This window comes from Peromyscus californicus, unplaced genomic scaffold, assembly GCF_007827085.1.
Source record: "Peromyscus californicus insignis strain IS unplaced genomic scaffold, ASM782708v3 Scaffold_11__1_contigs__length_118956290, whole genome shotgun sequence".
Taxonomy (NCBI): domain Eukaryota; kingdom Metazoa; phylum Chordata; class Mammalia; order Rodentia; family Cricetidae; genus Peromyscus; species Peromyscus californicus.
Window position 1 is genome coordinate 69894933 of NW_026294402.1, and position 21270 is coordinate 69916202.

Consider the following 21270-nt stretch of genomic DNA (forward strand, 5'->3'; position numbering starts at 1 on the left):
CCAAAAGAACCCCTCCAAAGTAAGTAATTTAATGAAGCAGTGTATGGGAGGACGAGTTGTCTCCTAGTCAGAAGAATTCTGAATTATTGATACGGAAGAAGTGAGGATGTGGAGCTGCATACCATATGGAAATTGGGATATTTTATTGGTTGGTTGGGTCTGCCATAACAAAGGACCACTGGCAGGTGGCCTAAATAACAGAAATTAATCTTATCATTTCTGAAAGCTAGAAGCCTGAGAGCAAGGTATCCACAGAGGTCGTGTCTTCTGAGGCTCTGTAGTTGAGCATGACTTTGAACTTCTAATCCTCTTGCCTCCATCTCTACAGAGTGCTGGGATTGCAGGCCCAGCTTCTTTTTTCATTTAACTAGTAAATAATCTGTTATGATCACACCACAGTAACTAGCATTTGTAGCTGCTTCAACATTAATCACTATCTGTTTAGAATCTTAGACCTTTTTTCTAATTTTTAATCTAATAATAGTTGTAGACTGAAATTAACTTAAAGTTTAACTATTCTACTTTTTCAGGCAGGGTCACAATATGAAGCCTGGTCTGGCCTTGAACTTGCAGTGATTTTCCTGCCTCTACCTCCTGAGAGCTAGGGAGAGAGAGAGAGAGAGAGAGAGAGAGAGAGAGAGAGAGAGAGAGAGAGAGAGAGAGAAAGAGAGAGAGAGAGCGCTTTCTATATCAGTGTTTCATTCCCTCAGGCTGTTCTTCTGTCTGTCCTTCAATCTGAAAAGACCTCCCATCCATCAGGACTTTTTCATTCACCCAAATTTCACCTATGCCCAGTATCCAGTCTTTAGAAACATTTAAAAATTAGGATAGATGTAGCCGGGCGGTGGTGGTGCACGCCTTTACTCCCAGCACTCGGGAGGCAGAGGCAGGCGGATCTCTGTGAGTTTGAGGCTAGCTTGGTCTACAGAGCGAGATCCAGGAAAGGTAAAACACTACACAGAGAAACCCTGTCTCGAAAAACAAAAGACAAACAAACAAACAAAAATTAGGATAGATGTGAACACTGACTGATTTCAACAACTGGGAACTAGTACTTTGTTTTTGCCTCTAGACTTAGGCCAGGCCTGTAGCACTAGAATTATTAATTTATAAGACAGTGTTGAAGACTGTCCCTTTCTTACCCCTGCAACCAACTCTTGCAATGAGCTCCCCACAGGCCAGTGAAAATTCATTTTTGTGTTTTTATTATGTTAACTGCCGAAATCTAATGAGTCCTCATTTTTAAAATGTTTTGAATACGGCAATGTGTGCTCTGTGTTCAGTTTCTGGTCTCCCCATACTCTCTCTTCTCTCACCCTCTCTGCTCAGTTTTTCTCCAGTGCATACTGATATGGGTTGAATTGTGTCCATTCAAAAGGTGTGGATGTCCTACTCAACCCCTGAACCTACACAAATATGATCTTATTTGGAGACACCATCTTTTGCAGGCAACCAAATTGAGCCGAAGTCATAAAGCAGTATTCAATTCAATATGCCAGTGTCCTTGTAAAAAGGGGACATTTGGATATAGAGACATGTATGCACCATGGGAGAATGCCACATGAAGACGAAGACAAAGATGGAGTATTGTATCAATGTAAAGATGTGAAAAAGTTGGGTGTAGTGGCACACTCTTGTAATCCCAGCACTGGGAGGCTGAGGTATGAGGATGGGTTCCAGGGCAGCCTTGCTATATAAAGAGACTCTAGGTCTAAAAAAAGAAAAAGGGAAAAAAAAGTTTGTGAACAAAACACCAGAAGCCAGGAAAAACACATGGGACACATTGTCCCTTACAGTCCTCAGAATGACCCACATGCGGGGACCTTGTTCTGGGATTTTCAGTTCTAGAGCTGAGATGATACATTTCCACCGTTGAAGCATATTTTGTAGCACTTAGGTTACTCTAGCAAATGAATACATACACTTAACACCTTCTAACTTTCTATTTGTCTCCCCAACAAGAATGAAAGCCCATGAGGTCATAGAATTTTCCCACGAATCCTGGACATGTAGAATAATGTCTGGCACACTGTAGCTCTGAACAGTCATTTATAAAAGCAGCATTTATGAATATATATATATATTATATTCCTTTGTGGAATACTCCTTTACACTGTGTGAATCTATGTCACTGCGATTGGTTTAATAAACAAGCTGACTGGCCAATAGCGAACAGGATAAGGTTAGGCAGGAGAGCCAAACTGAGAATGCTGGGAAGGAGAAGGGCAGAGTCTGGAATCACAAGCAGACACAGAGAAAAACAAGATGGGCATGCCATACTGAGAAAAGGTACCAAGGCACATGGCAAAGCATAGATAAGAAATATGGGTTAATGTAAATGTAAGACTTAGCTTTTAACAAGTCTGAGCTATTGACCCAGCACTGAATCTCCATGTCGGTTATTTGGGAACTAGTGGGTGGGAAAGAAAAGTCCATCTACAGTTCTTGACTTGGAATGGTTCAATTTACAATTTTTTGACTTTACATTGGTATGAAAGTGGCACATATTTGGTAGAAAATGTACTCCTTCTCTCTCTCTCTCAATCCCTCTCTTTGTTGATACTGGAGTGGACCCCAGGGCCTCATACATGCTAGGCAAGTGCTGTAACAGTTACTACAAACCCAGTCTTAAATTTTTGGAAAAGTTTTCATACTTAAAAAGTTATTTTATGTGTATGTGTGTTTTACCTGCATTTATGTGTGCCTAGTACCCATGGAGGCCAGAAGAGGGTGTCAGATTCCCTAGAACTGGAGTCACAGACAGTTGTGAGCCAACATGTGGGTGCTGGATATTGAATCCACATGAATTGAATTAGCAGCCAATGTTCTGGTTTTTTGCTTTGTTTTTTTTTGTTTTTTTTTTTTCCCGAGACAGGGTTTCTCTGTGTAGCTTTGCACCTTTCCTGGAACTCACTCTGTAGCCCAGGCTGGCCTCAAACTCACAGAGATCCACCTGTCTCTGCCTCCCGAATGCTGGGATTAAAGGCATATGCCACCACCACCTGGCTGCAGCCAATGTTCTTAACCACTGAACCTCTAGCCCTGAATTTTATTCTTTTTTTTGACCTAGTGACATTCAGGAAGATACTGCTTTATGTTGCTGAGCAGTTGTAAGCTGTGGCTCCCAATCAGCCATGCTCTCATCAAAGTAAATGACTGATACCTACAATACAGTAGCCATCATTTTCCCACAAGTATGCAATAAACTACCTAAGAGACTCACCTATCATTAGCTGTCTTTGTGTTAGATGACTTTGCCCAACAATAGGCTAATTTAAGTTCAAGTTAGATGAGGCTAAGCTATGCTGCTGCTGTTCAGTAGATTAGGTGCATTAAGTGCATTTCAAATTAACAGTATTTCTAATTTATAATGGGTTTGTCAGGATATGACTCATTTAAGTTAAAAATGGAAAGTCAAGGGGCACCTGAACTGTGGAGGAAAGGCTTTGTTTTTGTTTGTTTTTCATTTAAAGTTGGACAGTGTTTTCATTTGAAAACAGTCCACAAGAAAATGTTAACTTATAAAGCAATAGCTGAAAATTTTATCAATTTACAATAAAATACACAATACCTTATGGCTAATTCTGGAGTGTGGACCCTACTCCTGGTTTCCAGACCTCACTCGTGACAGAGTGCCTTGATGTGTGTGTGTGTGTGTGTGTGTGTGTGTGTGTGTGTGTGTGTGTGTGTGTGTGTATAGATGCATATGTATAAGAGTCCATCCATCAGAATGCCCATTGCTGGTTGTGTGTGTTTTGTTTAAGTCTGTTCTTTTCCTGAATGAAGCAAGAGATTAGTGGTCAGAGACCCATTTCCCAACTGTATATGGTGGTATGCATCTGTAATTCTAGCACTCCTAGTACTCAGGAGGGAGAGGTAAGATGGTCCCAGGCCAGCCCCAGCTCCATAAAGAGACATTACCCCCATCACCACCAAAAGAGAAAACCTTTCTCTTATTCCTCATCTGGTTCTCTTACTACAGCCTCAAACATCTGGGTGATTAAATGCATGTGTCTGAAAATTATCATTCCAATTTTCTTTTTGTTCATGTAAAACAAATCACTTTTATAAGAATTCTCAGGGTTTTGTTTTGGGTGTTTTTGTTTTCCTCCATCATACTCAGTATATCTCAACAGTTCTGACAGATAGTATTATCGGGAGGGTAAGGAAACAGACACCTTGTACAGGCACGAAGGAAGTATAAGAGACAGGAGCTAAGTCTCCTAATTCTATGTTTTGTATGGTCTGCTGCTCAAAAGCGCATTTTGTCTCTTTTCACAGCTGGACAAAGAAAGGATGGAATCCAGAAACATCAAAGTGACATGATTTCAGGGCAGGAAATCTGTGGCCATTCTCTCTGGCATTCTAAAGAAACTGTGGGGTAGTGAGCAAATGTGGGAGAGACTGGATTTATAGAAACTGAAGACTCGCTCTGCCTTCCCTTCGTGAACAGTCTACCTTCAAATAGTCATCCCTCAAGCTCAGGCACAGCCAGGGAGCCAGCCTTGTGCATTGACCTTGATTGGACTGGGCTCAGAATCACACCTCTAAAATTTCAACGCTTGCAAGGCAGAGGCAGAAGGATTGGAGAGTTCGAAGCCAGCCTGGGTTACTTAGTTAGACCTGTCTCAAAAACCAATGAACCAAACTAAATCTGGTCCCCGTTTCCCATGACAGGCACTGGCTACCACTTACAGCTTAAAGAAATAAGATGGGCACCCCAAAAGGCTGGAATTTAAAGACTATTCCAAGTGCGTGTGAAAGTGTGGGTGGCGAGAACATGGAAGGTTGGGACGAAAGGACCACATTCTTGTGCTTGTGCTAGGGCACCGAGTAGAACGCGTCAAGATTGCAAGTACTTGAGTTTCTCTCAGTCAGCTGCCTCTTCCAGGTGACTTCAGGATCAGCATCAGGTAGTACCACCGAGCCTAAGAGATCAGCAGAACGAAGGAGTTGTTCTGAAAGGTCGGCGAACCCATGCAAACACACAGGTCGAAGGTGGCCGTTCCCCTTAGGGCCATCTTGTTTTCAGGTTCATTCGTGTTTCTGGGTGTTCTTGGATCACCGCGCGACCCTGCTGCAGACCCAAGTTCAGAGTGACCCTGGGCATCCTTCAACCCAAATGCCGGAGGTGCAAGGCTCAGCTTCCCAGCCCTGCCTGCAGCGAGCAAGGTTCCTCTGGAGTTTTACGTTATGGAGAGGCCTTCCACGAACCCTACCCTACCCTAAATCCTCCCCGGAGCAGCCTTCAGGCTCCCGGGTCCACGCGGACACTCTCAGCAGCACCTGCCACCGCAGCCCCTGGCGCGGATCGCGGACCCTGGGGACTCTGCCGAGGCAGGTTTTGGATGTCAGCCGCGTGGGTGGATGCTGCTCGGTGCCCGCCGCCGATGGGAGGCAGCGTGAGCCCGAGAGAGCCGGGAGCAGTCGCCGTGGCCGCGCTCGAGCGCAGCCTCCTCCCGCTCCCACAATGCACAGGGCGGCGGCGGCGGCGGCGGCGGCGGCGGCGGCTGCATCGGGGGGCGGCCGAGGAGACCGAGGAGGCTCCGGAGACCAGGCCTCCCGGGAGACCTCCGAGGAGGCGGAACAGCTGGGGCAACCGAGGAAGCGAGGGGGCTGAAGACACGAGGCTGCCGAGGGGACCTCAAGGGCGGTGGAGAGCGGGCGGCTGGGGAGACTGAGGCGGCCCTTGGCTGCTCTCCCCCCCGAGTCCGCCGGGCACGCGCGTCGGACTCCCGCGGGCGAGCCCGCGGGTGATGACCGGCAGACTCCCGCCCGCCCGCCGCTAGCTAGCGCCTGACGAGCCCCGCCCCGCCCCGGTCCCCGCCCGCCAGCGCGGCCCGCCCTGCCCGGCCCGGCCCTTCCCCTGCTCCCCGCCCGCCCGCTGCCGCTTCACCCGCGCGGGCGGCCGCCACGCGAGCTGCGGCCTCCGCCCAGGCGGGGGGCGTCGGCGCCGGGCCCACCATGGCCGCGTCCGAGCTCTACACCAAGGTAACGCGCGCGCGCGCCGCGCGGGGCCGCGCCCTGGGGAGGGGTCGCGCGCTCGGGGGCCCGGGGGTGGTGGGACCTCCGGGTTCCGCCAGACTGCACCTCCCTGCCCGGTTGCACCTCCCAGCCCGGCTGCACCTCCCAACCCGGCTGCACCTCCCTGCTCTGCCTCCTGGGCCCATTTCGGGTGGGATGCTCTTGGGCAGATGCTCGGGCAGCTCTCCGGGGACGCGCGCTTAAAATAACGTCCTGTGCCGGTATGCGCCAGGCAGCCTCTCCCGGGGAGATTATTTCGGATTCTGCAGATATGGCCAGTCCGCTTTCACCTTTGGCTGCAGGGTTCTTGCCATTGCCCTGGGGTGCGGAGGCTTTGGGAAGATGCAGCCTGGCGATGGCGAGCTTATTCTCAGGCTCGTTGGTGGCTGGGAGTTTGCAACCTGCGCGGTATCCCCGAGAGCCTCGTTAGCTCCGTGTCCTCACCCTCCTTTCCGGAGAGCCCTTTCCTTTTGGTCTTCGTTTAGGGGAAGTGGCAGTCTTTTCGGTCTTAAACCGACGCCCATATTCTCTGAGTCTGGTAATCTCTCTCTGAATGGCGTATTTTGGAGAGACTTCAGAAAATCTGTGTTGGCCAGTATGTGGTGTATGCAATCGTGGTATCTTTTATTATGGTTTCAATGGGTGTTTTGCCAGCTATTGATTATTAATGATCTCTAATTCCACTCAACAGAATTGCCTTAACTTTTCAAGTACACATTTTCAAAAATTTGCCAGAATCGCTCTTCTTGTCTCTCTCTGTTTCTGTCTTTGTCTGTCTTTCTCTCTGACACTGGAGATTGAATGTAAGGGCCTCAAGCACACTAGGCAAACCCTTTGCCACTGAGCTATATATTCATAGCCCCAGCTCTCTGGACTCTTCCTTGAGCATTTTGAAATCATTGCTTGCACACATGACTCCAATAAGCCCTGAACCCAAGTTGCAGCCTAGAGGAAAGAACTCTAGATGGGGCATCCAGATACCTGCATCTGGTTGAGACCTTTTCGCCAACTGTGTGACCTTGTGCGCCCTCTCTGGTTCAGCTTTCTTACATGTAAATAGAGTTAATTATACTTGTCCTGCATTCCTTACAAGGTGTTGTGAGGATCTATTTTATTTTGTTTTGTTTTTTGAGGCAGAGGTTCTCTGTGTTTCTCTGGCTGTCTTGGAACTCGCTCTGTAGACGAGGCTGGCCTCAAACTCAGTGATTCGCCTGCCTCTGCATCCCGAGAGCTGGGATTAAAGGGTGTACTGCCACCGGCCTGGCTTTGAGGACCAAATTTAATACTAGTTGTGAAAGCTTTCTGTGACCTACAACCTTTTTCTACAAATATGAGTTATCTGATTAATTTCTTCCAGCCATGAAATGAGGAGCTTGCGTGAACCTGGGACTTCTTTCTTAGCCCTAGATTTAAGAAGTGTACAATTAGAATGTTTTTCTAAACCTAGTAATTTCTTTAGGCATGGTAGGTATCTAAGATATGGGTGACTATCATTGGAAACTGATTGAAAGTTACCTTATTAACTTATATAGTACAATTATAAGTGTTTTGCAAATATTAACTCATTTAATCCTTACAATTAATGTATGAGGTAGATACAAGTAGCAGTTTTGTTGGTGTGAAGAGTTGTCAGTCTGTAAACATTGCTTAGTTACATTGTTCTGTCCTGTCTGGCCCCTTACAAGGCTGGCCATCAGTCCCATCTTGAACCTAATTGTAGCCTGATGAGGAGAAATTGGGTGGTAAGTTGTTGGACTTCTGGATCTGCTTTTGTGCTCAAAAGATAAATTTGTAGGAAAAAAATGGGAAAGGTGTTGCCATTTTTAAATAAGGTTTTGAGTTTCCATCACAGCTTTATGGGTAATATAATTCATCTTTTAATCTTCCTAGATACAGACTGATTTAGTCACTGAAAGTGAAGATGGGAATTAAGGGGCTTTCTCCTAAATTCACATATACTGAAGAATAGCCTGGTTCCATACTTGTTAGTGGGCCAGTTCTCTGAGTGGGCCTTAGTTTAATGACAGGCAGGGATATTTATTGAGGACCCTGTATACCAAATACTCTGCCTGATGTGTGGAGTTTACAACAGCAGACAAGTCCACTTTCTCTCATAGGGCTCACAGTCGGCTTCTCATATTCTTGACCCACTTTGACTCTTCAAGGGCATAAATCACCTGCTGTTACCTTAACACCAGAGGCAGATGTGTTAGCAGGAGTTAGGGCTATGGCAAAGGTTGGAGTGATTTTATAGAATGGAGTAGTAACTATTAGGAGAAAGAAGGTAGCCATTAGAAGAAATGTCAGTGGTAAACACAAGTATCTTTTCCTTGCAGAGGATTATAGAGAAGGAAGTTGTGGATAGATTACGAGGAAAAACATTTTACTGACATGCCATAATTACGATATTCAGCATTGTGATTAAATCTGAAAAATGCCCTTTTAGAAGTTGTCATCAGACTTTAAGGCAGATTTTGATGTGTGATACAGATCAGCTCCTATTACACTGAAGGGCATGGGGCTGTTCAATTTATTTTCTTAAGTTAGAATGATAATGGTTTTGTCATCACAACTTAGCGGGGTTTCCATTTCATAAAAATTTCCAGAAGTTTAAATATTTAAGAACAATAACTTAGTGCCTGGATATAATGTTTCTTAAGACTGACATTTGGGTTAAAACATATTTGTTAATTTTTTTTCAGAGGGGGTTGCTAAGGAGCTGTTGAATTTTTTAAATTACAGCATTGTTGAGTTACTCTATACTGTACAGTTCACCAATATAAGCTATCCGGTTCAGTAGTTTTAGTATATTCACTGGGTTGTGTGATTTTAGTTAGGTGTACCAGGCAGCTGTTATGTTATTGCTCTGAGGAGAGTTGTTAGTCTTCACTTGCCAGTAGATGTCTATGTGGCAGCCTCATCTAATGATACTTTTAATAACTTCAGAGGTTTAGCATTGTGGAACCAAGTTTATCAGTAAGACCTGGAAGGATCATCTGCAGCAATCTAATTAATTGCATATTGATCAGCCATATAGACCATTGATAGCACATGGGTGTTATGCAATGGACAAAGGTACCTGAAGCTGTTTGAGTAGAAGTCCCTGTGATACATGAAGATGCTAAGTATTGTAAGAAAGAAAAAAAAAAATCAGATGGATACTTCAAAGCCATAAAACTTTCCCGGAGGAAGACAGCTTTGTGGGGCAGTAGATTGCATGTTTGCTGCCAAATTTGCCTTCTCCACATTTTCTTATGTACCTACATGAAGCCATAAAACGTGTGTGTGTGTGTGTGTGTGTGTGTGTGTGTGTGTGTGTGTGTGTGTGTGTGTGTTTGTGTGTGTGTATGGTGTAGTTCAGTTAGATATTCAATAGCATTGGCCTCTCAAACCACCATTCCTGGAGATTCTAATATTTCGGTGTTAAAATCCATTATTTGATCATTTGCTCTGATCTGGAGTTTGGCAAGTACACCCTTCAGTCACGCTCCCTGTGTGTCTTTTTCCTTCGCATGTCCCTAGGCTTGTTAATGGCACTGCTCATCTAGTTGTACAGGTTAGGAACTGCAGCATCCTTTCCCTTGGATCTTATATTTTATTTCTTTACCAATTCTGGTCCAATTTGACATCCAGCTGTTAAGATTCCGAACCACTGCTAGCATCTTCTTTTTTCTATGTCTCAGTGACCTGGATGCATTTCCATCTTACTATGTAGTTGTATGTGTGTTACCATTGTCATAGTACTACAAGCCCCATTGAGATGCTATTTTGTTTAGCTCCCATTTTTTAAATAAATGAGTGAATGAATACTTGAACAGGAGGAGGTATAGACTGAAAATTATAGTCGGGCAGTGGTGTCCCATGCCTTTAATCCCAGCATTCAGAAGGCAGAGGCAGGTGGATCTCTGCTAGTTCAAGCCTAGCCTGGTCTATAAAGCAAGCTCCAGGACAGCCAGAGCTGCAAACCACAAGAAGAAGAAGAAGAAGAAGAAGAAGAAGAAGAAGAAGAAGAAGAAGAAGAAGAAGAAGAAGAAGAAGAAGAAGAAGAAAAGAAAAAAGAATGGCATGGATCAGGCATAGTGATGCACTTCTGTAATCATAGCACTTGGAAGGCAAGGGATTACCATAAATTCAGGGATGACTCAAGCTATGTAACAAGACCCTAGTCTGAGAAAAAATAAAAAGCAAATTATAAAAAGGCAGTTAAAGAAGTAAACATTTGCTGGGCATGATGGCACACACCTTTAATCCCAGCACTCGGGAGGCAGAGGCAGGCAAATCTCTGTGAGTTCGAGGCCGGCCTGGTCTACAAAGGGAGTTCCAGGACAGCCAGGGCTGTTACACAGAGAAACCCTGGCTCGAGAAACCAAAAGAAAAAACAAAAAGAAGTAAACACATCCTAAGGTATTTTGAAGAGGGTGAGTAATAGGGAGTAGAGAGGAGAACTGGGAGCCGGGGAGACCAAAAAGAGAGCTGTTTCAGGAAACAAAATGTGAACTGCAGAGGTCTGGTGGACCAAAGTCAGCATAGAAAGGTGTTTAAAGAAGGAAATAAACCTGAGAGACATTTCTGTGAAGGATTAGCTAGTGGACAAGAAGGAGAGGAGCTCGGATAAGGGCCCTGGAAGCTGTTCCTAGGGACTGCACATGGAAAATTGCTCGGGATAATTCTCTGAATTGCTTGACCAAAGCAAAGTGATCATGAATTGCTCTAGTAATGTGTCAATGTCTCTTAAATTGTGATGGTTCTGTATATTATCCAGTGGCTCACAGATGACAAAAGTGTTCTAACTCTAGTAAGAGTTGTCACTCCCGGACCAGTTGTTTAAATCTTAGCTTTTTAAATTAAGGGAAAACTGGAGGAACACACTTTTTCCCTGTGTGCGTGCCTGCCTCCCTCCCTCCCTTCTTTCCTTTCTTTAAGAGGGGGGTCTTACTCTACAGCCCAGACTGCTCTGGAACTTTTACACTTAGACTGGCTTCAAACTCATTGGAATCCTCCTGCCTCAGCCTCCTCAATTTTGGAATTACACATATGAGCTACCATGCCCAGCTTTGATTTGTTTCTTGACAAATGTATACCAAAACTAGAGAAATTTCAGAATAGAATGATGAGACTAGAAAAGAAGCCAGACATATAAGAGGGATAGAACTTGAAAAATACAGCTGATCTGGAAACATCAAGAATCATAGAAGTATTAAACATCAAGAATAATAGAAATTTGGCCAGCAAGGTAGTTTGGTGGGTAAGGGCGCTTGCTGCTGAGCTGATGACCTAATCTCAGTCCCCAAGACCTACATGGTAGAATAGAGAACTGAGTCCCTCAAGTTATACACCGACCTCTGTGTGCACTCTGTGGCATGTGTATGCACACAGTCACACAAATAAATAAATGTAACAATATTTTTTTAAAAAAATTAAAAAGCATAGTAGAAATTTGTAACGGGTTAGTAGCTGCTAGCTTATTAGAACTTGAAATAAATGTATCATTTTAATTGAATTCCTATTGTAAACATTAACATTTATGTTTATGTAATGGAGTACCTCAAGTTAGGATATCAGCCTAGTTGTAGTATATAAGTTAGAATCTAAGTAGTCTATGAATGATGTTTCTTCCTTTTTTCTATCTTTCTTTCTCTTTTTGTGTTGTTTTATTTTGTTTTTGTTTTTTTCAAGACAGGGTTTCTCTATATAGCCCTAGCTGTCCTAAAACTTGCTCTGTAGACCAAAACTTGCTGCCCTCGAACTCACAGAGATCCACCTGCCTTTGCCTCCCAAGTGTTGGGATTAAAGGTGCACACCGCCACATCCCACCTCATGAATGGTATTTCTAACACACCAAACTATCAAACCCCAACCTTTCTTTGACAGAGTTAAGCAGTTAACCAGCTAGAACTAATTTAAATATTTATTCATTTTTATTTATATATGTGTGTGTGCCTACACACCTCTGCATGAATTTATGTGAACAACATTTGTGCAAGTCTCAGATGTCAGAGGATATCTGGAACTGGAGTTACAGGTAATTGTGAGCCACCCGATTCAGGTGCTGGGAACTGAATCTAGGTCCCCTGCAAGAGCAATAAGCACTCTTAACCTCTGAACCATCTCTTATTTTATTTTATTTTTCTTTATTAAGAAATATTCTACTCATTCCTCATGCTATCCACAGACTCCCCCTCCTCCCTCCTCCCAACCCCCAGCCCTCTTTCCCAAGCCACCCCGCATCCCCATATCCCCCAAATCGAGGTCTCCCATGGGGAGTCAGCAGAGCCCAGCTCACTGAGCCTAGGCAGGTCCAAGCCCCTTCCCACTACACCAAGGCTGTGCAAGGTGTCACACCACAGGCACCGGATTCCCAGAAGCCTGCCGATGCACCAGGGACAGATCCCGATCCCCCTGCCTGGGAGTCCCCCAAACAGCTGAACCATCTCTTTAGCCCTGTAAAGTTCATTTAGTTGGAAGTAAGAGAAAACCTATTCAAAACCAGAAAGGGATTTTATTCACTTGTGTGACCTGAAAGTTTAAGCATGGCTTGATTTACAGCTCAGGTATATCTTTGAGACTGTGTGTCACTGACTCTCATGTTTTCATGTTCAGGACAACTGTTTTAAGAGTGACTAGAGTAGCATCTGCAGATCACATGATTGTACAGCTCTGGGCCTAGGGGAAGACAGCCTGATAGAGAAGTTCTCCTTGCCCTTTCTTGGAGTCATGTGCCTGTTCCTTTCACAATACCCTGTTGGAAATGTGGGGGCAATACCATGAGTGATCAAGTTTATGCTTGCCCAGAGGCTTGAAGGAGGCCAGGCATTGAGATTGATAGTCTCACTATGACCTTATGGGATGGCTGAGAGCCATTCCCCATCAGAAGGAATAGTGCTGAGTAGACAAAATGAAAAACCACCCTCAATCAATGTCATCTATGAATAGATCACCAAAAATAATGGTGATTGAGTTCTACTGCTTCTGATCTCTGAGTAAAGTAAAAAAAGTTTTCTTTTACCTGTCCAAGAAGATATTAGCTATGTTTCCCCTAGAAAATCATCTTGAAGTTTAAAAGCTATGGAAAATCTATACAAGCAAAATTAGTAATAACATATCAGAAACTGAAAGTGTGAAACATCCTTTTATCCAGTCTGTGAGGACTTGAGGAGTTGTATGTTGCCTTTCATGCTATTTTTTCCGGCTGTATTTCCTCAGCATTGTGTTTCCTCTTCTTTTCTTCACATCATTGGTGGCTCACATTATTCTCTTCCCTCATTCCACCCAGTGACACATTGGCATAATTTCTCCTTCTTTTTTTTGAGACAAGGTCTCATGTATCCCAGGCTGCCCTCAGATTTGTTATGTCAACAAGGATGATCTTGAACTTCTGATCCTCCTGCCTCTACCTCCCAGTGCTGGGGTTACAGTGCCCCCCACCACAGCCTGTTTAAGCAGTGCTCAGGACTAAACTCAGGGCCTTGTGCATGCTAGGCAAGCACTTACCAACTGAACTTCATTCCGAGGCTCCATGTTGTACAACTTCTTAAGTCCTTTGTTTTGCCTGTCTAAATTGCCCAGTTCATCTCTAGCGGTGGTGTATCTTCTGTTCTCCCTCCCCGTCTTCTTTTGTCCCTATTACCTATAAGTCCCTGGTGCTCAGTTCTAGTTTGTTATAACTGAGCACACATACAACCCTATAATGAGCTAATTATATTGCTGTTGTAGGAACCGTTCCTGAGTAGCTCAGTGTGTGCTTTACTCCGTCAAATCCTGTGCCTTTCCTTTCTTTACCACTCCCTGAATCTGACATCATAGGAAGTAATTTTTATGAGTTTGCATAATCATTTTCTGTGTGCATGAACAAACACTTTTGTGTTAGATTAGTTTTCAAACTAGTTAGCCTAGACTAGTTCAGTCTTAGTTTTTCAGTTTACCAGAATGTAGTAAGAGACCATTCTTACTTTAAAACATGTTGTGTCAGTACTTAGACAACTCACACAGGACTGGTTTCTATCTGCCCAGCTAAGAAAAGCATCGTTTGACAAGCTACCTCCTTAGGTTAGGATTTCTACAGATGTTTTCCATAAAATCAGAGCATATGTATTTCAATAATGTGAATTTGGATCAAATTATGGATTAAGTCTTTTATAATTTGAAGTGGATATTTCTTATTTTCTGAGTGAAAAAAGTTAAATTTATGGTAGGTGACAATTGCATTTTAATGCTCTGCTACTATTTCTAACTTACTTGTTTCTGTCCTAGACCAGGATTTCTCAACCTCTGTACTAATAGTAAATTGAACAATTTCCCCCCAGATGTCTGTTCTTCACACTGTAGGATGTTTAGCCAAATTCCTGACCTTCAGCCACTAGTTCACTAGTACCCCCTACTTCAAGTTATGCTCCAGACATTGCCAAATCTCCCCTGGGGGGAGGGCAAGGTGAACCACTACCCTGAAGCCAGTGCCCAGACCTTAAGACTTAGAGTAGGGTAGGAGGGAAAAGTAGAAAGAGTTAAAAACAGAAGCAGAGATTACTTCTAAAACATAGTTGACTTGAGAGCAGGAATTGTCTCATAGACACATTACCCTGTGAGCCAGGTCTGGTGGGCTAGGCCTGTGGTTCCAGCTACTTGACAAGCTGAGGCAGTTCAAGTCATGCAGGGCAACCTGGTGAGACCCTGTCATAAAGTAAAGCATATTAAAGAGGTCTGGAGATAGAGTTCAGCCCACCATGTGTGAAGCCACAATCCCCAAGCTCAAGCTCTAGCATTGCCCTCCCCACTCCCCAAAATAAATGAGAGACACTGTAGCCAGGTGGTGGTGGTGGTGAAGCCTTTAATTCTAGCCCTTGGGAGGCAGAGGCAGGTGGATCTCTAAGTTTGGGGCCACCAGCCTGGTATACAGATCAAATTCCAGGACAGCCAGGGCTACACAAAGAAACCCTATATCAAAAAAAAAAAAAAAAAAAGAAAGAAAAAGGCAAAAAGATACATTGTAGATAATTTATAATAGTCAAAGGATGAAAGGTAATTACCACTAAGAGTATCATGGTCAACTTTTTTGTGTGATGCTAAAGATCCTATGTAGGGCTTTGTATAGGGCAAGCACTGAGTCATTGCAATTTGCTTCTTTAATTCTTTTCTAACTGTATAAACAACAATGATTTTGAAGTATTTTAATAACTTCTCAATGATTTAAAGAACAATATGTATTATAAGTTTTTATATCATTATATACTTATTGAAAAAATTGAATATGTATTCTAACATCTGGAGGTATCATGATTTCTATACTGCAAGTCCTCACTGTTAGAAGTCAGTTGTCCTGATGGGCAGCTTTGCACATAAATCTTTGCTTGTGTTAAATCAGTTTTAGAAAATTTCAGAATCCAAGTCTCCTTGGTGAGAATTGGCATTTATATATGGGTAGAACATTCACATTCATCTTTAAAAATAGCACCTTGTATGCACATTACCTCAAGGGTAGGGTGACTGGATGTCCCACTTCTCTGGAAGATCCCTTCAATACCTTTATTTTGTTTGGAGAAGTTTTCCTCAGTGGAAATATATAAGCTTGTTCAGAATAAATGTTCTGGAAACCTAAACTCCTTCCTTCCTTTCTTTAAAAACAAACAAACAGACAAACAAACAAACAAATGAAAACAGAATCTCACTTTGTAGCCCTGGCTGGCATGAAACTTGCTATGTAAACCAGACCAGTGTCAAACTCACAGAAAGCCCCCTGCCTCTGAATGCTGGGATTAAAGGTGTGCACTACCAAGTCCAGCTTGAAGTAGAATTTTGTGAGGGGAGGAGGGAGAGAGAGAGAGAAAGAGAGACAGAATGTAGCTTCTGTGTTGAGTGTAAATCATAAATTTTAACTTGAAAACTATTAACTAATAACTGATATTATGCTGCCATTTCATTGTAGAGAACATGTCTTTAATTCTAACAAACTGTAACACTTGTCTGAAGTGGTGTAAGCATAGGTTTGCTTTCGGGTGTGTCAGACCTTAGGGCTCTTCAGCATCAGCAGCTGTTCCCAGCCACACTGAATGCAGCATGCCGGTCCTAACGCTGACTCTAATACTCAGGGCTTGGGAGCTTGTGGGGCCTTCTGGTCATTCCTTGTGTGGGACTAAGGATTTCTGTCAATTTAATGGTAGCCACCAAGCTAAAAGGAAATTGTTCAGGAAACTGAGTTGAGCCTTAGCATCCTTGAAGTTTCTTTATCTTTTCCTCATGCACTAAAATCTTGATTTTTTTTTTAAACTCTTAGTTTCAGTTATTTTCTTCTAAAAATTTGGCTTGGACAAATGCATAGTTATCCTGTAATAATGATTACTGTGTACTGAGGCCTTGCTGTGGTCCAGATAGCCTTTAAAAAGAGTTCTTTGCCAGGCCTGGCTGCAGTAAGCCTGTAATGCCATTTGCTGAGGAAGCTGTGGCAGTTGCAAGTTCAAGGCCCACCTGGGCTATAGAGGGAATTTAAGGCCAGTCTGAGCTGCATGAGGTGAGACCCTTTCTCAAAATCAGCCATTTTAAAAGGTTGTGCTGGGTATCTGGGTGTGGTGACTTACGGCTGTATCCCCAGCGTTCTGGAGGCCACCTTGGGCCACATCCTAAGTTCCAGCTCAGCCTGGGCTCTAAGAGTGAGAGGCTGTCCTGGCAGGCCTGGAACTCACTGTGTCGATGGGGCTGGCCCTGAACTTGTGTCCGAGGGTCCTGCTGCCTTTGCCTCCACCTAAAGAGTGAGACTAAAGGCTTGCCTTACCACAGCTGGCTTACCTAAAAGAGAACATTTTTAAAGAAAGACTCCACCTGCCCTGTTAGTGTTTCAAGCAACTCCTAAATTTGCCTGCATTCCTCACAAGCCAGACAATCTAGCTTGTTATGAGTGCTTTCTTCCTTCGCTTTGACTCATCCCTTTTCCCTGAAAGAGTGGCAGCGTATCATAGCAACTAAGGCATGGACACCACACCTACAAAACTGGATCCTGGTTTTGCTCTCTTCCTCCCTCCCTTCCTTTCCTTCAATCCCTTCTTTCCTTTTTATTTAAAGTTTTTATGTGTATAAGTGTTCTGCCTGCATGGATGTCTGTGTACATGCGCATATCTGGTGCCCATGGGGTCAGAAGAGAGTACCAGTTATAGACAGTGAGCTGCCATGTGGGTGCTGGGAATCAACCAGGGTCCTCTGAAGTAGCAGCCAGTACTCTTACTAGACAGCTGAGCATCTCCCCAGCCCTGCTGCTCCCTGTTTTCTGCTGTTAACTTTGTATGTGACCTTTAAGCAGGTTACTTGCCCTTTCGTACTTCAATTTTCTCATATTTATTTGTTTATTTGTATGTGTGTGTTTATGTATGTGTGTGTGTGTGTGTGCATGTTTGTATATATATGGAGGCTAGAGAACAGCCTTGGATATGCTTTTCCTTGGGAACTGTCCACCTAATTTTTTGAGACAGAGTCTCTCACTGACCTGGAACTCACCAATTAGGCTTGGCTGGCAGGCCAGCAAGCCCCCATGGATCTGCCTACATCTACCTACCCAGCATTGGGAATACTACCATGTGCCACAATGCCCAGCTTTTTAATTAATTTATTTATTTATTTGAAATGTGTGTGACTGTTTTGCCTGAATTATGGACGGCTCACCACATGTAGATCAGAAGAAGGTGTTGGAGACTCTGGAGCTGGAGGTACAGATGGTGATGAGCTGTCATATGGGTACTGGGTTCTGGTCATTGAACTCAGGCCATCACACTGTAGCCCAGACTAACTTTGAAGTTTAGGAGTCTTCTTGCCTCACCCTCCAAATGCTAAGATTGTAGGTGTGAGGTACAATGCCTGCTGCTCCTGGATATCCCTAATATTTCACTTTATTAATAGAGTATGTGAGGAGACCTGGCACATGGCAGTGACCTAGTAATCCTTTTTCTATTTTTAAGGACAACTAAGAAAACTGGCTCCTTTATATTAAAACATAATTGAGAATTGTCTATTCTCCTATTAATAGGTCTGAAATAGTAAAGGAAATGACTTGCAAAATTACTTTGGAAGACATTCTCTTAAAATATATTTAAGGTCTCAGTATGTAGCTCAGTTGATAGAATGCTAGCCTAGTATGTATGGAGTCAAGGTTTGATCCCCAGCACTCCATAAACCGGGTGTGGTGTTGCATACCCATAATTCCAGCACTTGTTGGTGAGGGGCAGCAGCAAGATCAGAAGTTCAAGATTATTCTCATCCACATAGGGAATTTGAGACCAGATTGAGCCAAAGATACGCACACACTCTCTCTCTCCCTCCCCCCTCTATAAAATATAGTATAATATGTATACATTAAATGGTAAAAATATAGTAAATATTTATTGTAGAAGAGGAAAATGCAGGAAAAACTTCAAATACTCTAATATTTGATGTATATCCTCCTAGTCACCTATTTCTGTTTATGTTTTCTACAGAAAAATGGTTTGTGTTCAGCCATAAATGGGATATCTGTATCACTCACCCTTCCCCCAGAGGCAGGGTGTGTGTGTGCAGATTTGAAGAGCCAAGGGTTGGGGAAGATTAGGATAAAGCAGTGTCTTCTGGGACATGACTGAACTCACACCAGCTGTGGTTTCCTAAGATCTGCTCAAGAGCAAGCCAGTCACCCTCCTAGCATGGATGGGGGAGTCTCATAAGCCCCACTCTAGCTAAGGAACTAGGGACAGTTGGGGGCTGCTGGGAGAGGAAGAGTCAGTGTTGGGTTTGGCCCCTGGTAGGTTGACCATGCTCCAGTGAATGGCCCCCATCTGTGAGGATATGGACAGCACAAATTGGACTTTGATTTATAAAAATAGAAAGGAGGACTTGAAGTTGGGACTGACTGGGGTCGGGGATGGGGGATTAGATCTAGGAGGAGTTTGGGGGAGAAATGGGAGTGAATATACTCAAAATACATTGTATCCATTTATAAAATTTTCAAGAATCCATAAAAATACTATCTTTTAAAAATGACTTATTTTATATGTACTACTTTGTAAGCATGGTTTGCTTTCTCTAAGTATGTTGTGAAGATTTTCCCATGCCGATACATTCTTCTATATTATGGCTTTATTTTGAGAGATTCTATCACTGAGTAGACCAGGATGCCCTCAGACTTAAGGAAGTCCTGCTCAGCCTCCCAGAGGGCCAGGATTACAGTTGTGAGCTACCATGCCTGACTTATAAAATGTTTTTAATGGCTTCACAGTGTTACGATGCAGATAGTACTTACCCTGTGTTAAATAGTTCTAGTTTTTTGGAGTTCACACATGAACTGAAGAAGACCAAAAGTTTGTGTATGTTCCTGTAGAAATTCCGCTGTGGTTTTCATTGAGGTTGCCTGGCTGCAAAGTGTCCCATTTTCTGTAGTAAGTAATAACAATGGTATAGAAACTGGGTGGTGGTGAGATACATCAACATCAAGAAAATTAGTCTACTTAGAGCTTAGAACACAGGCTACAGGGATCTCACCTTCTCAGGAATAAATTCTTAAATATTAGTACACATTTGTGATCTCAGTGTGCCAGTCTTAACAGCTTACTAGAAGAAGATTCCCTAGATGACAGAGATGATAGACTGCTGGAGTGGTCAGAAGAAGTCAGAGTCTAGCTTGAGCATACAAAGGATCCTTTCCAGTGCTTTGGAAGCCATATTGCAGGGTGAGGAGACTACTCTGACTAACCAACCGCCTAGGATCTGTCACACCACTGCACCAGTCTTTAATGTGGGATAGCCTAGCTGCTCAGCTGTTGCCTTTCAGTTTGGAGAGGCTGGCTGGGTAAAAGGGAGAACAATACAGCAGAGAAGTAACATGGGAAATAATCTCCACAACAACAGTGAGATCAGTTAAGCTCTGAAAAGGAGTATTATAGCTAATGCATTTCATGTCTTTTGGTTTGTAAATGTTGTAATTAGTTTCTTATAACAAGTTTCAACTGAAATGTGTCTAGGAACCTGGCCAGAGGTCTTAAAAGACCTGGTCCTTCAAAAGATGTCCATTTCTGTTGGATGAGATGTGATCCTTTCTGGAGTTGATGTTCCTTGTGTGTATCAGGAGCAGTGGCTTAATCCCAAGAAAGTAGACAGATCTGTGTGGGAGCAAAAGTTGCCATGGCACTTATCACCTGCAGAGTCATCTAGGTCCAGTTGGTCTTTGGAGCTGGGCCCCCACTAGGGTGTGTTTAAGAAGCATCTGGGACAGCAGTGGGAGGCTGACTCACGAGGATCACAGGTTTGAGGCTAGAAGTAGCTCTACACAGTGAGTTGGAAGGCAGCCTAGGCTATGTAACGTGGCACTGTCTCAGTAGAAACAGCACTGAGCACAAAACGTGTGGTGGAACTTAACTGGTTGGGTTGAGATGGGGATGTCTCATCTGAGTTCATGAAAAATATCCATGATGTAGCTAGTTGGCTCATGCATGTAACCCCAGTGCCTGAGAAACCAAGGCAGGAAGTTTACTGCAGTTTGAGGTTAGCATGGGTTACCAAGTAAGACTTTACTCTGTCTTAAAAAAATGTACTTATGTGTGTGATAGGAATAAACACCCGTTTAATCCATAAAATGTAGCAAGTCTTTCTCTGTGACGCCAGCTCCCAAATAATGACATGGAGACATATTAATTATGAAAGCTTGGCCTTAGCGTAGGCTTGTTTCTAACTCGCTCTTATAATTTAAATTAACCTGTTTATTTTAATCCACATTCTGTCGTGTGGCTCATTACCTCATCTCTCCATACTACTCATGCTGCTTTCTCTGCATCTGACTGGCAACCCTGCCTTTCTTCTTCCCAGAATTCTCTCTGTCCCCAGAGGTTCTGCCTAACCTCTTCCTGTCTAGCTATTGGCCATTCAGCTCTTTATTAAACCAGTCACTGTGACACATCTTCACACAGTGTAAAGGAACATTCCACAACAATAAAACTCAGTTGTTAAAAAGAAAAAAATTAAAGTAAAAAATAAATATAAAACAAAACTACATAAACCAGGTGTGATGGTGCATGCCTGTAATCCCAGGACTCAGGAAGTGGATCAGAAGGTGATTCCAAATTAATTAATAAGACCCTGCCTCAAAACAAAAACCACACAAAGAAAAAACCCCATGAGACATGATTGTGATTGAGCCATTTTATACATTAGTCTTAGCGTCTTAAGTAATTTTCTTTTTAAGGTTAAACAACTCTTTCTTGTCTTATGACCAGATGTAGTGACATGTGCCTATCATCCAAGCTA

At 43.4% G+C, this 21270-nt stretch overlaps 1 protein-coding gene across 2 annotated transcripts in view; it reads left to right on the top strand.

Moving 5' to 3' along the window:
- Window positions 1–5821: 5821 nt before the first annotated feature.
- Window positions 5822–21270, top strand: part of Myo5a (myosin VA) — a 156888-nt gene continuing 141439 nt past the window's right edge. Inside the window, exon 1 of one of the 2 annotated variants that reach the window (XM_052714464.1) lies at window positions 5822–5991. In XM_052714464.1, coding sequence (XP_052570424.1) covers window positions 5965–5991 — 27 coding nt within the window. In that variant the 5' untranslated portion in view covers window positions 5822–5964. The remainder of the gene's footprint in view (window positions 5992–21270) is intronic. The other variant, XM_052714473.1, reaches the window with a different exon arrangement.